This window comes from Sus scrofa, chromosome 10 (genome assembly GCF_054392235.1).
Source record: "Sus scrofa isolate SSC_HxYL_T2T_F1_AM1 chromosome 10, Sscrofa_HxYL_maternal_Yorkshire_Landrace_v2.0, whole genome shotgun sequence".
Lineage (NCBI taxonomy): Eukaryota > Metazoa > Chordata > Mammalia > Artiodactyla > Suidae > Sus > Sus scrofa.
In genome coordinates this window covers 68,835,463-68,850,158 of record NC_139392.1, presented here as the reverse complement: position 1 = coordinate 68,850,158, position 14,696 = coordinate 68,835,463, and the positions used below count along the sequence as shown (strand labels likewise).

The 14,696-nt window shown below is 38.2% G+C and overlaps 1 protein-coding gene across 41 annotated transcripts in view; it reads right to left on the bottom strand.

Annotated features, from left to right (window-relative positions):
• The window catches only part of ZEB1 (zinc finger E-box binding homeobox 1), a 203,367-nt gene that overhangs the window by 64,251 nt on the left and 124,420 nt on the right, over positions 1–14,696 (bottom strand). For 39 of the 41 annotated variants that reach the window (XM_084980057.1, XM_084980076.1, XM_084980070.1 and 36 more), the window contains one exon: positions 4,280–4,480. The exons of the other annotated variants lie outside the window; for them this stretch is intronic. Coding sequence is in view for 8 of the 39 variants with exons in the window: in XM_084980049.1 (XP_084836175.1) it covers positions 4,280–4,480 (201 nt within the window). In the remaining 31 variants the exon portion in view is untranslated. The remainder of the gene's footprint in view (positions 1–4,279; positions 4,481–14,696) is intronic. 41 annotated transcript variants of the gene reach the window in all.

Sequence of the window (14,696 nt, the reverse complement as noted above, 5' to 3'; positions counted from 1 at the left end):
TAGTTGGGTTCATAACCCGCTGAGCCACAATGGGAACTCCTGTTTTTTTTCTTTGTAGATTGCCTATTTTTTTCATCTATTTTTGTGGCCTTGTTATTAGGCACAAATATATTTGAAATAATATCAGTGAAATTAACCTTTCATCATTATAAAACGATCCTATTATGTATAATAATGCTTTTAGTTTTAAGGTCAACATCGTCTGAAATAAATTTATCTGCACCCACTTTTCTGTCAGTATTTTCATTTGGTAATACTAGTTATCTATCTTTACCATGTATTTGCTATTTTTTCTCTGTTCTTCTTATACCTCAGTCCTTTTATTAAAGATTTCTTTCTTCATGCTAAAATGTATCATTTAAAACTTGCTTTAATAAGGGCCTACTAAAAACAAATTTTCTGTTCTCACAGCCTGAAACTTGTCTAAAACCATCACCTCCTTTCTTAAAAGATATTTAAAGTACAGAATTCCGTACTGGCAGACATTTCTCTCTCTCTCTTGCTCTTTTTTTTTTTTTTTTTTTTTTTTTAAGGCCATGCTCATGGCATATGGAGGTTTCCAGGCTAGGGGTCCAATTGGAGCCACAGCTGCCAGCCTATACCACAGCAACACCAGATCCAAGCTGCATCTGCGACCTACACCATAGCTCACAGCAATGCTGGATCCTTAACCCACTGAACGAGGTCAGGGATCAAACCTGTGTCCTCATGGATGCTAGTCACATTCCTTTCTGCTGAGTCATGATGGGAACTCCCAGACATCTTTTCATTATGTCTGGCTTGCATTGTTTTCACTGAGAATTCAGCGGCTGGTTCAACTGCCACTCTCTAAAATATAATATAAATTTAGGGTGTTTACTTTTACGAGTTTTCTTTTTGTTTTAGATGATCTGTAATTTCACTATTATGTGTCTGGGGATAGATTTAATTATCTTTCTTGGTATTATTTGTTGAACTTCTTGAGTCTGTGATCTGGTATCCTTCATCAAAACTGAAAAAAACTCAGTCATTATCTCTTGAAATATTGTTGCTTCCCTATTCTCTCTTCTAGATTTAACTTTCATAACTCTTCTCAGGATTTTTCCTATTTTTCTTTCTGTCTCTCTGAGCTGCATTTAGTATAAGTTTCCCCCTATATTCCAATTTATTGATTTTTTTCTTCAACTCTATTTAGTGTTAAATCCATCCTTTGAATTTCTTTTTTTCTTTTGTCTTTTGTCTATTTAGGGCCGCTCCTGTGGCATAAGGAGGTTCTCAGGCTAGGCGTCTAATCGGAACTGCTGCCGCCAGCCTACGCCAGAGCCACAGCAATGCCAGATCCAAGTCGTGTCTGCAATCTACACCACAGCTCACGACAACGCCAGATCCTTAACCCACTGAGTGAGGCCAGGGGTTGAACCCGCAACCTCATGGTTCTTTCACTGGATTCGTTTCCACTGTGCCATGACGGGAACTCCTTGAATTTCTACTATTCTATATACATTTTTTTTTTTCATTTTCAGAAGTTAACATTTTGATCTTCTTAAAAATCTATTGGTTCTATTTTATTCTATCACAGCAGATAATTTCAAGTTTGCCTATTTTTCTTTCAACACTGACAGTCATTTTATAATCTTTATCAGATAACTCTAGTAATTAAGGTCTTTATCGGTTGGTTTCTGTTTCCTTTTGTTTCACATTTCTGTCTTCTTGCTAAATTACTGGGAAACTTCTACAGTGGCAAGATGAAGGTATGTTCCTTGAAAAGACTTGGTTTTGCTCCTGCTTAGTGCCTATGAGTCTTGGAGGCAGGTCCATTTTTCAGACTTAGTTATGTCTTGAACTTTGTCAGGCTGCCCAGCAATGTGAATTTGAGCTGTAAATCAATGCATGAGAGCTTGTAGTTACAGCTTCTCAGGGGCAATCCTCCATTCCCCCATCTCTAGCCAAGGCCATTTTGTTTGCTAACTCTTGAGGATGGTATGGATGGCAGAGAGCTTGCGCATAGTTTGTCATATAGTATGTGGTCCATCCTAGGGGAGGATCTGCTACTAACTCTTTGGTGGTCCAAGGCTTTGGTTCTTCTCAGAGGCCTGAAAACCACATCCTGTGTTACCTTGTGAGGCAAATGTCCTCAAGGCCAAAGAGCTCTATGCTGTGCTCTGCTGACCTCTGTGGGTTCCTGTTCTTACTCAGATTTTGATCTATTAATGTCCTACTATCTAGTTAGTTCTTTAAGGTTTTCAAGAAGATTTCTTTATTTAAAAACTTAATATCATTAGTTATTTTCAGTGAGAACATCAATCCAAATAATCTCTCCTGGCGTATTCTCAGAAACAGAACTCCTTCACTGATTTTTCACTTCTCCCTTTACTTCTTCTATCTCATTCTCATTATCTCTGCCCTTTCCAGACAAATCATTTCCTTCTTGGTTCCCCTTATGATTTTGGATCAATGACACCAATGGATCGGGTCTGTCTACAGACAGTAAATATGAAAGAAACCCTTGCCCTCCAAAGCTCTGAACTCAGTATTACAGTGTAACAGGTTAATAGCTGTGATAATAAGCATGTTATCGTCTCTGGGTTCTACTTTCCAGGAATCTGGGAGTTATGTCAGGCCTTCTTCTCGGTTACCTTCCACACAGAATCAACCACATTTAACATATTTTAACTCCCATATTTCTGTCAAATCTCTCCCTTTTATTCCCATCCCAAGGCCCACTTCTTTAGTTGCAACCCCTCAGCACTGTCTGAACTATTATAGCCTCCTTCTGGGAGACACTGCCTCCTGCCTCTAGATTCCCCTCCACCCCAGGATTCTTTTTCCATACTGCTACCAGATTTATTTCTCAAGTACATATCAATGATATTATTGTTACAGCTCCCAGGATAAAGTTCAAATTCCTTGACTTAGCACAAGTCATCCTTCATAGTCTTTCCTTGTTTACTTTTCTGATCTCATTTTCTGCAAATGCCATTTGTTCAAACCTCTGTGGTTTCATGCATGTTGCACCTTCTGCCTGAAGCACCTTCTATTGCCTATCCTCTGCCTAACTAACCTCTACTAGTCCTTTATAGCTCAATCCCAGCACTATTTTCACTTGGAAATTTTTCTAGGATTCTCCTCTCAGGCATGAGTGTTCCTCCTTCATGTTTCCACATACTCTGAATCTACACCTACATCAAACTGGAACACATGTGTGATGTATTTATCTCTTACACCCATTAAATTGTAAGCACTTTTCATATATAGTCTTATTCAAATTTCCAACCCCATTCCTGCAGAGTTTGCTGAATGGACAAATGAACAACAGTATAAAATGAGGGGGCTTAAAAGCTTCCACATTTGGTTGTCCAGATTCTCTGACCTGCATGCTTGACCCATTTCCTTAGACTGTCTAACCTGAGTTTTGATATCCTGTTTAGACAACTTTCCTGAATCTGAACTCTTGCTGGGCAGCTTCTCTCTGCCTGACCTTGAATTTGGCCCCTTTTCATGCTCCTCTTTGCCTTTGCTAATGCCCCTGGGCCTGATCCCAATCCGTCTACTTCACAACACCTGCCCCTTCCACAGCCTTCTGTTTTTATCCCATGTTGCTTAAATTCTGTCAAAAACAGGCTAAATACTTTAATTAGTGTATTAGGAAAAGTAGAAAAGAGAAGTTTTGGAGCTGGAAGAAAAGACTAGAGTCCCATTTGTTCGTCTGGCAGGTGAGGAGGAAGGTCAGTCATGTAACGCTTCTCACTGAAAAGGTGGCAGTAGAGGGCTCCTTACTTTCACTGCTCTTCCCCTCAACCATGCTTTACTTTGTCAAGTGAAAAGTCCTCTTGTGGAGAAATTTAAAGCGAGTGAAGGAACCACAGAGAGAAAAAGAGCGAGAGATGCTTACAAACACTACAAGTACTCCCATATTTAACCTGAATTTTGCACACCGAATTATCTTATAATGGTACTGAACCAAAATATAACTTGTTGGTTTCTTAAGCAGTTTCTTCATTTGAAGTCGCAGTATGCAACTAAAAATAGGTTCAATTATATCAACATATATGGAATGCTTGATTCTGGTAAAAATAAAAACCTACCAAAATTCATTATATTACATGTATCAATGTATTATATGCAAGCTATGGTCAAAACAACTATTATTCTGCTTCATAACCTAGGTTTTGATAAGTAGGATACTGATCGACAAGTAAATAATGGTTCATTTCCAACTTTTCATCCAATTTATCATGTCAGTTGGTATATTTTTAAAAGAACACAGAGAACAGACCATTACGAGAAGAACCAAACTCACCATTGTCCTCCCAGCAGCTCTTGGCGCTCCCTTCTCTTGCACTGCTCCCGGGTAACACTGTCTGGTCTGCTGGCAGGTCATCTTCTGGCACACCACCTTCACAATCTGCTGCATCCGTAATACTTTCTTCTTCCACAATATGGAGTTTGTCTTCATCGTCTGAATCTGAATTTGTTTCTACCACAGTATTATAGTTTGTAACTGCAATACAAACAAGAAACAAATAATCAAAACTAACTAGCATAAAAATCAGTTTTGACACCTTAATAAGAAAGAAATTGTAAGAAGTATTTAAAACAGACTGTGAATCAATAATATTTTTAGACTGTAATATGTCAACAACTAACTTATTTGATAACATGCACACACAGCACTTACGAGATAGGAGATGGACAAAAAGCAAATATAGTGGCTATGTTTGTTGACTACTTACTATATGTACGCGTGCTTTATAAATAGTAATGCATTTAATCCTTACAGCAATCTTTTTGCAACCCTATGAAATACAGTATCTATTAACCATCTATTTAAATCCCTGTTTTACAGAAGTGGAAATCAAGATGAGGGGAAGTAAGTAATCTATACAAGATCATACACCTAGGAAGAGGCAGGGCGAGGATTTGAACCCTAAGACTCTGGCTCCATATTCTGTGTCTTAAACATTTCATCAAACATCTCCAATCATAATGAGCTTATGAGATATGATAGTGCTTATACAGAATAAGGGTTTCAAATATTTAAAGTGTTGTAATTTGAGGAAAAAGTTCATCTCTTCTAATAAAATAGCAACACATCATCAAGTTTATCATAAGGAAAGTACCTAACAAGTTGTCAATTAGGCCTATGTATTTCCTATTAATCCTACACTGACTCTAGAAAGAATCAACTATATTTAACAAAATTTATACATAATTAAGACATGATTTAAGTAATGTTTATACATAAGTCTGTCATTCTGAAAAAAAATAACTGACATTCAGTTTTCAAATGGACACCCTTTCCACATGCTCAATAATTTTTTTTCTTTTTAGGGCCATACCTGTGGCATATGGAAGTTCCCAGGCTAGTGGTCAAATCGGAGCTGCAGCTGCAGGCCTACATCATAGTCTGCAGACCTACACCACAGCCAGAGCCATGGCAACACCAGATCCAAGCCTCATCTGCGACCTTTGCCACAGCTTGTGGCAACACTGGATACTTAACCCACTGAGTGAGGCCAGGAATCAAACCTGTATTCTCATGGACACTAGGTCAGGTTCTTAACCTACTAAGCCACAACAGGAACTCTGAATTTCATTAAAATTTAACACCAGCAGTATGACAGCATACAATAATTCTCAATGATAATAGCTCATAGAACTATAAGAGTTGAGAATAAAATTCTCTAAAACAAATAATACAGTATAGTCAATATTTTTCCTTCAGAGTCCTTTTAGCAGTCACTGCAATGAGATAGATTATTAGAACCACTTTGGGTATGGCCACTGGAAGACAACCTCTTTTCAATGACCTGCAATGATTCCTACTTGCTAGGACAGGATTGACAGGAAGGGAGAGAAAGAAAACTTTTCTTTGTTTAGGTAGCTAATCACTGCCAGTTATTCTTTCCATTTCTTCCTTAAATTTTCTAACATTCTTGAAAGAAGATAATCACCTTGTGCTGAAATGATATACATAGATATCCCCCTTCCCATATAAATACACACACACACACACCCCTCTGAGAACACGGAAGAAGAAACACAAAAGTATGGATGTGTAGGCGTTCCCGTCGTGGTGCAGAGGAAACAAATATGACTAGGAACCATGAGGTTGAGGGTTTGATTCCTGGCCTCGCTCAGTGGATTGGGGATCCGGCGTTGCTGTGAGCTGTGGTGTGGGTCAGACGTGGCTTGGATCCTGCATTGCTGTGGCTGTGGTGTAGGCCGGCAGCTGTAATTCTGATTTGACCCCTAGCCTGGGAACCTCCATATGCCAAGGGTGTGGCCCTAAAAAGCAAAAAAACAAAAACAAAAACAAAACAAACACAAAACAAAAACAAAACAAAAAAAAGCATGGATGTGTATGTCAAGAACTAATAATCAAAAGTCTCCAAACTGCCTTAATAGAACCTGGTAAGACCCCTCCATCCAAAAAAAGTATTGGGGTGACCCTTTTGCCCACATTAGGAATTCCTCGATATCCTCTGTCAGAAGAAAAATGTCCCCTTGCTGTGTCTTTAATACTCTAGTGTGAATACATTTTCCCAGATCTTTTCCCAAGGGCAAATCATTTTCTAATTTTAATATAAAAGTAATACATGTCATTATAAAAAATTCATACTATACAAACATGTACAGGCAGGCATGATACTAAGCATTTTATATGCCTTACCCGATTTAATTCACATAGACCCTCACCTTAGAAATAGAAATCCTATATATAGATGTATATATGCATATTTAAATATACACATATGGATCACATTATACCGTTTTTCCACTTAATAACATAACCTGGAACTTTCCTACTGAGTATATATGGAGCTTTCTCATTTTCCTCTGGATGGCTACACAGCATTTCACTGTATAGATAAAACTTAAACAATCAACTACGGCAAAATTTAGTCTGTTTCCAGCGTTTAAGCACTGTCAACACCATCATAATACATTTTCTTGTAAATGTATCTTTGGACATTCCTTAAATACATTTGTCAGATACATTAGAAGGGGTGGAATACTCAGTCAAAGGAAAACTTACCAAGTAGATATGGACACACAGGGAATTCCTTGCACTCCAGCCAAACTGTGAACAAAGTAAACTGTGAACCTGTGTGTATGTTTGATTCTCAAAGGACAGTCTACCGTTGGAAAAGGCTTTCCTCGTGAGAGTAAGATACAAATGTGTGTGTGTGCATTCGAATGAAGGACCCTAACTGGCAAATGATACACAGTGTTATTAATTTTCATTTTTTTCTTTCAAGGGTTCCTTATTAGTAGCCTACTAAACGACTTATTAAAGTCATTTATGTGCCACAAGCTAAAATTGGAACCCAGATAGTGTTTACTGAGGATTAATTGGTTCTGTATTCCACTAGGTCTGGCCACCACGTAAGGTTTGGCTCCCTGAAAAGCTCTCACTGTGCTGGCACACGCATGGATAGTTGAAATTCCTACCATTTTCTAAAGGGTGATTTCTGAACAACTTCAGTAAGTTGAGTTGGCCACGGTTTTACACTAGTGCTAGTCTTCCCTTTAATAAGCATACTGTAGCTTAGCTTTATCATTATCAATATTGTCAGCTGTAGGTTGTTTGGTTAACCCTAGATTGTGTATTTAACATACACACACAGAGAATTTGGGGCTTGAAAATTTTCCAATAATTAGACTTTAAGACATATACATATTATGGCTCAAATATTTACTTGCGTGCTTCACAGTTTTCATTAAGTTCTTATTCTGAGCTGCAGAGGTTTTACTCTCCCTGAGTCAACTGGAGCCCAAAGTGCTCTATGACAATAACTGTCACTTTCCAGGGCTTGAGTAAAACTCCTCTGTCCCTAGTATAAGATGCCATTGTGGCCACTCAAGACTATAAGCCAAATATCCAAACACAGAAACTGTATACATATATGATCTTGTGAATTTTCCCAAAGTGTGTTTTGAAAAGTGGTTTAAAAAAAATGGAAAAAATCCAGAAAAGCAATACATTTTGTTGGTTAAGAAGGAAAAAAAGACCAACAATTATTTTCCAAGACACCTCACTCTCTTCTGCTTCACAGTCACTTAGCTGAGAGAAAAAGTAGTGAAAATCACTTACATTAATTATCATAACTCAGATCACAGGCAAGCCTCCCTGTGTATCTGGATTTATCCTTTTGTGAATCTACAGAGATAATTTCAAAACTAGAGCCCCAGCATCAAAAGCATAGAGAATAATGCAGGATCTCTATAAATTCTAATAGCCAAAGAGAATGCCGGCTATCTCAACTGTCTGCCCATCTATCTCCGTATATCTATATTGTTTAACCTTTGGCTAAAAAAATAATAAAATGTAATTTAAAGAGTATTTTGTTAACAATCACAGGTGATCATCACTGCTTGCTCCTTGATTTTAATTAAAATAATAAAATTCCAAGAAAGAAAAGATAGAGGAATAGAAAAGGTAAATTGTTTTTTTAAAATCTTTAAATATAATTTATAATATACAACATGAATTTAAATTTCAGTAGAAAAAGGCAAATTTTCATTTTCAGTGTATTCTAGAACGTGGTAAGGACATGCTGACCTTTTGGTGGTGGTTCTTATTTGTGTCACTTGCTAAGATAATGCCAGACTTAGCAGTGTCTGCTGCACAAGGTGGTCATGAGAAGCACACGACCTAATCATGCACTGTGCTCGGATCAGCATCTTGCATGCAGTAAAGACTACAGAGTGTCTGCTCTTTCTATGATCAGCAGCAGTACCTCACTGAAACTTTACAACAATTCCTGAAAGTAGGTATTATTATATCTTCCTTCTACAGACAAAAAGAGTAGCTGAGTAATGTAGCTCAGGATTATGCAGCTAAGTTGTAGAGCTGGTCTGCCGGACACCACAACTACTAGTACCATGTATAAAACCTGTTGACTGAAAAATCACTGCACTAATAATAGATATTTTTAAACCTGTAGATCTGTATCTAGCCTATTCTGGGGCCCTGCAATTCCATACTTAACAATTTGCTACTAAAAACATTTTCAAATGACTAAAGAATTTTAACCATTAGAATCTCAAAATAATATCATACAGTATACCATTGGGTAATATCATTATAGTCAATCAACCTTTAAAAAGCCTTTCACATAGCCTAGAATTTTCATTACTTGGTTGCACATAGCACCACATCAATTGCACTAAACTCCTATGTATCTGTTTCCTAAGTTAATGTACAATTTTAATAAAAGAATTCACTAAATCAGATGAACATGGTTCAAAGAAAAGGGCAATACAATCTCAACTTCCATCATGAAGATCATCTAAAGCTTCACGCACAGAGACTGCAGCAGACACTGCTCACTGTGCTCTGCAGAGAAGGGTAGGCGTGGGTATGTGAGGGGGAAATGGGAGGGTCAGATCTGACGCACAGGCCTTCAGTCCTATCAGATGATCACAGTGACATGTGCAGATTAGGGCCACAGGCTACGGCCGTGCTCCGACATGTTTTTGGATGTACAAAGGTGGTTTCCTTCTGAAGGAGGAGTGCGTCATACTTAACCATGTCCCACTTGCACCTACCAGACCCCCAGACACATGCTCCTCTGTGTGGCAGAAAAGAAAGGTACCACCTCTCTGAGGAAGATGGAAGGCTGGTCTTTAAAAATGAACAGACTCCTTCTAACAAGTAGTTCCATGTACCTCAGCTTAACTTACTGTCATCATTTAAGGAAGACCTAGAAAAACAGGTATGCTTCAAGTTATGGTCTCCAAATCACAGTTCAATTAAGTAGGAGAATATTTCACATGTGTTTGCACTGTGCTGAGAACACCGCAATTCAGGCCTTAGTGCCACGAAAGGTGAAGCTGAGGGTGGAACTGCTGAACAAATATTTCCCTTGTCCCTGAACATCACTGGGACAGAAGCAACGTCGCGTCATGTATTTTTCTCATCCTGCACAGCCCCGAGCACTTCTGCTGACCTTCCACAGAGTATGTAAGGAATCATTTGTGGAACTGAGAGTGAGGCCACACTTCTTTTCATCTCAGTGAAGAAATAAGTAAGTTTATTTAAGTGTTACTGTTAATTCAGGCAAATGAATACAAAGCTGAAAAACTCATACATTAACATATGAAATAGAAAGGAGAGATCATCTGACAACTCATAAGGTTAGAGCAAGCTTCTGCAAATAATGTTACTCTGGCTAAGAGGAGCTCATGTTGTCCATAAACACTACACTCAGTATACACTGTAAATATTCTCACTTATTCTGGATTTTGACCTCTAATTTTTAGATGTTAACTTACTAACCATATGTATTTTACTGCATAGTAATGGTTATGATGTAATATGCATATCTAATGTAAAACATGCATAAAATGTGCATCTAAAATGAACATATAAATCATCTAATAATGTACAATGTGTATCTTACCTAATTTTAACTTAAATCCTTTAAAAACAGGCAACAGAGTGCTCCAAGTTCTAGAGTGCTCCAAGCACAATGAACATGGGAGGTTTTAATAACTACTAATGGTTTAGCAAATTTGGGGGGAAGATATTTCAATTCTTCTTGAGGTAAAATCTTTATTTAGGGTCCCTAATGAACAGTAATCATAGACTCTTTCCACATTTTCAAAGTAATTTGAAAAACACAGCTTCAGTGAAAGTCAATGATTCTGCATTTTACCCCTGTGAAGCTGGGTGGGTTTTAACACCTCCAGATACCTGCTACTGATAGAGTGAGGCCAGCAGGCAAAGGAGAAGAGCGGGCTGCCAGCAAGCACAGAATCCTCACACCGGCTCATCTTCTCCCCACCTCTTATGTTCCTGGGATCTGTCTTGGTCCTCCGTCAATTCTTATCCCAGCCTTTCCCCGGTTCTCCAGCCCTCCCTCCCTCTGTCTGGGAGCCATCCCAGATTACCCTCCCCCTTTTCCTGCCTTAGCAACACACCCACTCACTCAGGGAGCTCATCCCAGCCAGCATTAGTACAATTCACAAAAATAGGTGAAGCAGTTAAAACAGCAAAGGTCTCAGCAGACTGAATGAAATCCAGTCCCAGGAACAGGTGTTTCTTTCCTGTGTGTGAGGAAAGTACATGAACCAAAATAATTTACACTAAATTATCACTAATATTTCCTTCATAGGTAAAATCTGCATTATAAAAAGGATGCTTCTAAATTTACATGACCTGCTACTTAGGGAGTACAGGCAGTATGCAAAAAAAGAGGCAAGTAAAATGTGAATACAGAATTAAAAACACAAAAGTGGAAATTACTGCATCAGAAAGTAAAGAAGTTGGAGTTCCTGTCGTGGTGTGGTGGAAACAAATCCAACTAGGAGCCATGAGGTTGCAGATTTGATCCCTGGCCTCGCTCAGTGGGGGTTAAGGATCTGGCATTGCCGTGAGCTGTGGTGTAGGTCACAGATGCGGCTCGGATCTGGCGTTGCCGTGGTTGTGGTGTAGGCCAGTGGCTACAGCTCCAATCAGACCCCTAGCCTGGGAACCTCCATGTGCCGCAGGTGCAGCCCTAAAATGACAAAAGACAAAAGACAAAAAAAAAAAAAAAAAAAAAGAAAAAAAAAGAAAGTAGAGAAGTCATTGATAAATCAGTCTAAAATCCAGATCTTTAATGAATCAATAAAATAGACAAATCACTAGCCCACTTAACACCAGAAAAAAACTGAGTTATAAATAGTCTATATTAAAATACAAATGGAGATGTGACTACAACTAAGGGGAATTTAAGAGATATTCTTTATAAATACTTTGTACAAATTTAAGCAAATAAATTTGTAAACATGGCTAAAATTACTTTTCTAGAAAAAGTAAATGATTATGGCTACACATATTATTTTATAAAATTAGAGACAGAAAAGGTAGAGCATAGAATAAATCTACGAAGACATCAAATAGTTAACCAGAAAGTGCCAGATGTTCTCCCAGGTGAACTTCTTCAGATCTTCAAAGGACCTATTATTTTGTTGCTTTTTAAAAAGAGAGAGGAAAATGAAGAGAGTCCTAATTCTTTCTATGAAGCCAGCATAATAACAGTCAATGGAAGTTTGAGGAAGAGCACACATGTATAAACACACTCACAAACTTGGTCTCACTGGTGATCATGGATGTAAAATTCCAAATAAAATATCAAATCCAGCATTACATAACAGGAATAAAGCAGGCATTACTCAACATTAGGAAATATATAAGAGTTCACTACATTAACATAGCAAAGTAGAGACAAAGCACTACTATAGCGTCTTGTGGACACTGAAAGGCATTTGAAAAAATTTACTATTCCTTGCTGAGAAATCCTTTTTCATAAAAATGAAACTGAAGTCAAAGTCATAATAAATGATTATATATTGGAGGTTTTATTAAAAAGATGTTTAATATCATTAGAAGTTAGCAGTATTCTAAAAAGAACTAATTTTTAAAAAGAACAAAAGAAAAAGCACGAATACTTGAAAAGAAAAAGCAAATTATTTGCAGGTGATATGAAGATGTTTCCAAACTCAAGAAAAATCACTAAAAAACTGTTAGTAATTAGATAATACAGTAAATGACTAATTATGACTTCAACAGAAAAAAATCAAGAGCTTTCTAGTAAACCAACCATAACCTGCTAAAACACAACAAAACAAAAATCCTATCAATACTAGCTACCCAAAAGATAACATGAAGGAAAAAAAAGAAGCCTGGAGGACCAGCATGAAGCCTGCACACTCCACTGAGTGTTCAAAGACATGGATGAACGAAGACATCCCCCTTTGGGGTGAAATGATTTCATACCGCAAAGATTCAATTCTACCAAAATAATCTATAAACTCAATGCAAGTCTGGTCCAAATATTAACATGGTGTTTTAGATTCTAAATCTTATTCTAAAGCTGGTAAGGAGAGACAGGGGCACAGATTCTGGAGCCAGACTTCTTGGTTCAAGTTACAGCCTCACCACTTACCGGCCATGTCACATTGGGCATGTTATTAACCTCGTGCTTCAGTTTCCTCATCTCTAAGATGAGAATAATAATAGTAATGTCCCTAAATAGGGCTGTAATAGTGATAAAGATAACTATATATGCAAAAAACAATACAGTAATGTATATAAGTGCTCAATATATGATGTTAGTATTATTATTTTCTGGGAAAATAAATACAAAAATATTCAGGAAAATTCAGAAAACTAATGGTAATGGCAGTGGTAGGGGCACATGAGAAGATCCATGAGAAGATGGATCTCAAAGCTATAGAAATAGAAATAGAGATTTATAGCAGCACAGGGGTGGGGAGACAACCAATGGACTTGCACAGAATCCAGAAACAGATCCTGAAACATATGGTAGCCTTGCTAATCAGATTCCCACCTCTCAACTTTAACCAAAATGAAATTAGCATGGATAAAAGATTTTAATTAACAATAATGAAACCATAGAAGTAACAGAAGAAAGCACAGGCAAATCCTTTTATAGTCTTGGAATAAGAAAGACTTTTTAAAGCAGGACACAAAACCTATTGCATACAGAAAAAGAGAAAAGACAAATGACGAACTGTGAAAAAATATCTGCAATATACGTTACCAAAAGCTGATATCTTTATTATACAAAAAATTCTCAAATATCTATGATAAAAAATGAACTAACCAATAAGAATATTCAAAGTAATCCACATATACAAATATGAGTGGCCAATAAATATGTAACAAGACACCCAACTCCACTAAAGAAATACTTGCTATAAACTTAAATTGTTATAACATCATTACTTCACATACACACCCTCAACTCTCCTGCCTTTCTCTGACTTCAAAGCCCCTATTCTGATTAAATCTCACTTTTCCAGACTCTCTGCCTCAGTCCCACCTTCCTGTAAAGCTTCCTGAAAATGCTGTCTACACTTGCCTCCAACTTGTTTCTTCCTATTTACTCTGAAACCCACCCCAGTCACAACAGCGTTCTTGTCATGACTGAAGAGCTTCACATTATTAAACCCAATGACAACATCCAGTCTTCTTTCCATGTGACCTCCTAGCAGCACATGACACCATCCATCACTCTCTCCTTTCACAGCAATCTCTCCTGTGACTCTCAGTTTTCTGTTCCCTTCCTCCATCTCCTAACCTCCATCTGTTTCATGGCTCTAGACCTGCTTTAGAGCCCAGCCATGTGCTCTCCTCTGACCTCAGACCTGTACAAGTATGGCCTACTTGGCATCTCCACAGAGTTGTCCAATAGGCAAGCCTGCGCATCCAAACCCACCCTCAGTCCTCTTGGGCCTCTCCACCCAGTGTTCTGCCAGTTGCTCAGGCCAAAAGCCTTGATGTCACCTTTGACTCCTCATTTTCTCTTATGTTGCACATCTAATCTGGAGGGGAAATACCTTAAGATACATTCAGCATCTGACCACACACCTCTTGCTCCCCTCCCCACCCCCTCTCACCCAGTATGTGGTAACAGGCTCCTATCAGGCCTTCTTACTTCCTCCTCTGCCTTGTTACAGTCAGTTCTCAGCAGCCAAGTCATCTTTTTACAGCATCACAGGAGCTGCCACCCTTCTCTCAAACCATCTAATGGTTTCCTATCTTATCCACTGCCATTCACAGCCCTTCAGGAGCTGTCACCCTCTGCCTCCTCTCAGACTCCACCTTCTCCTTTACACTGGCTCCCTCCACACCAGACGCACTGGTCAAGGCTCTTCCTGCACCACAAGAACACACCCCACCCCTGTGATTTATTTCTTTT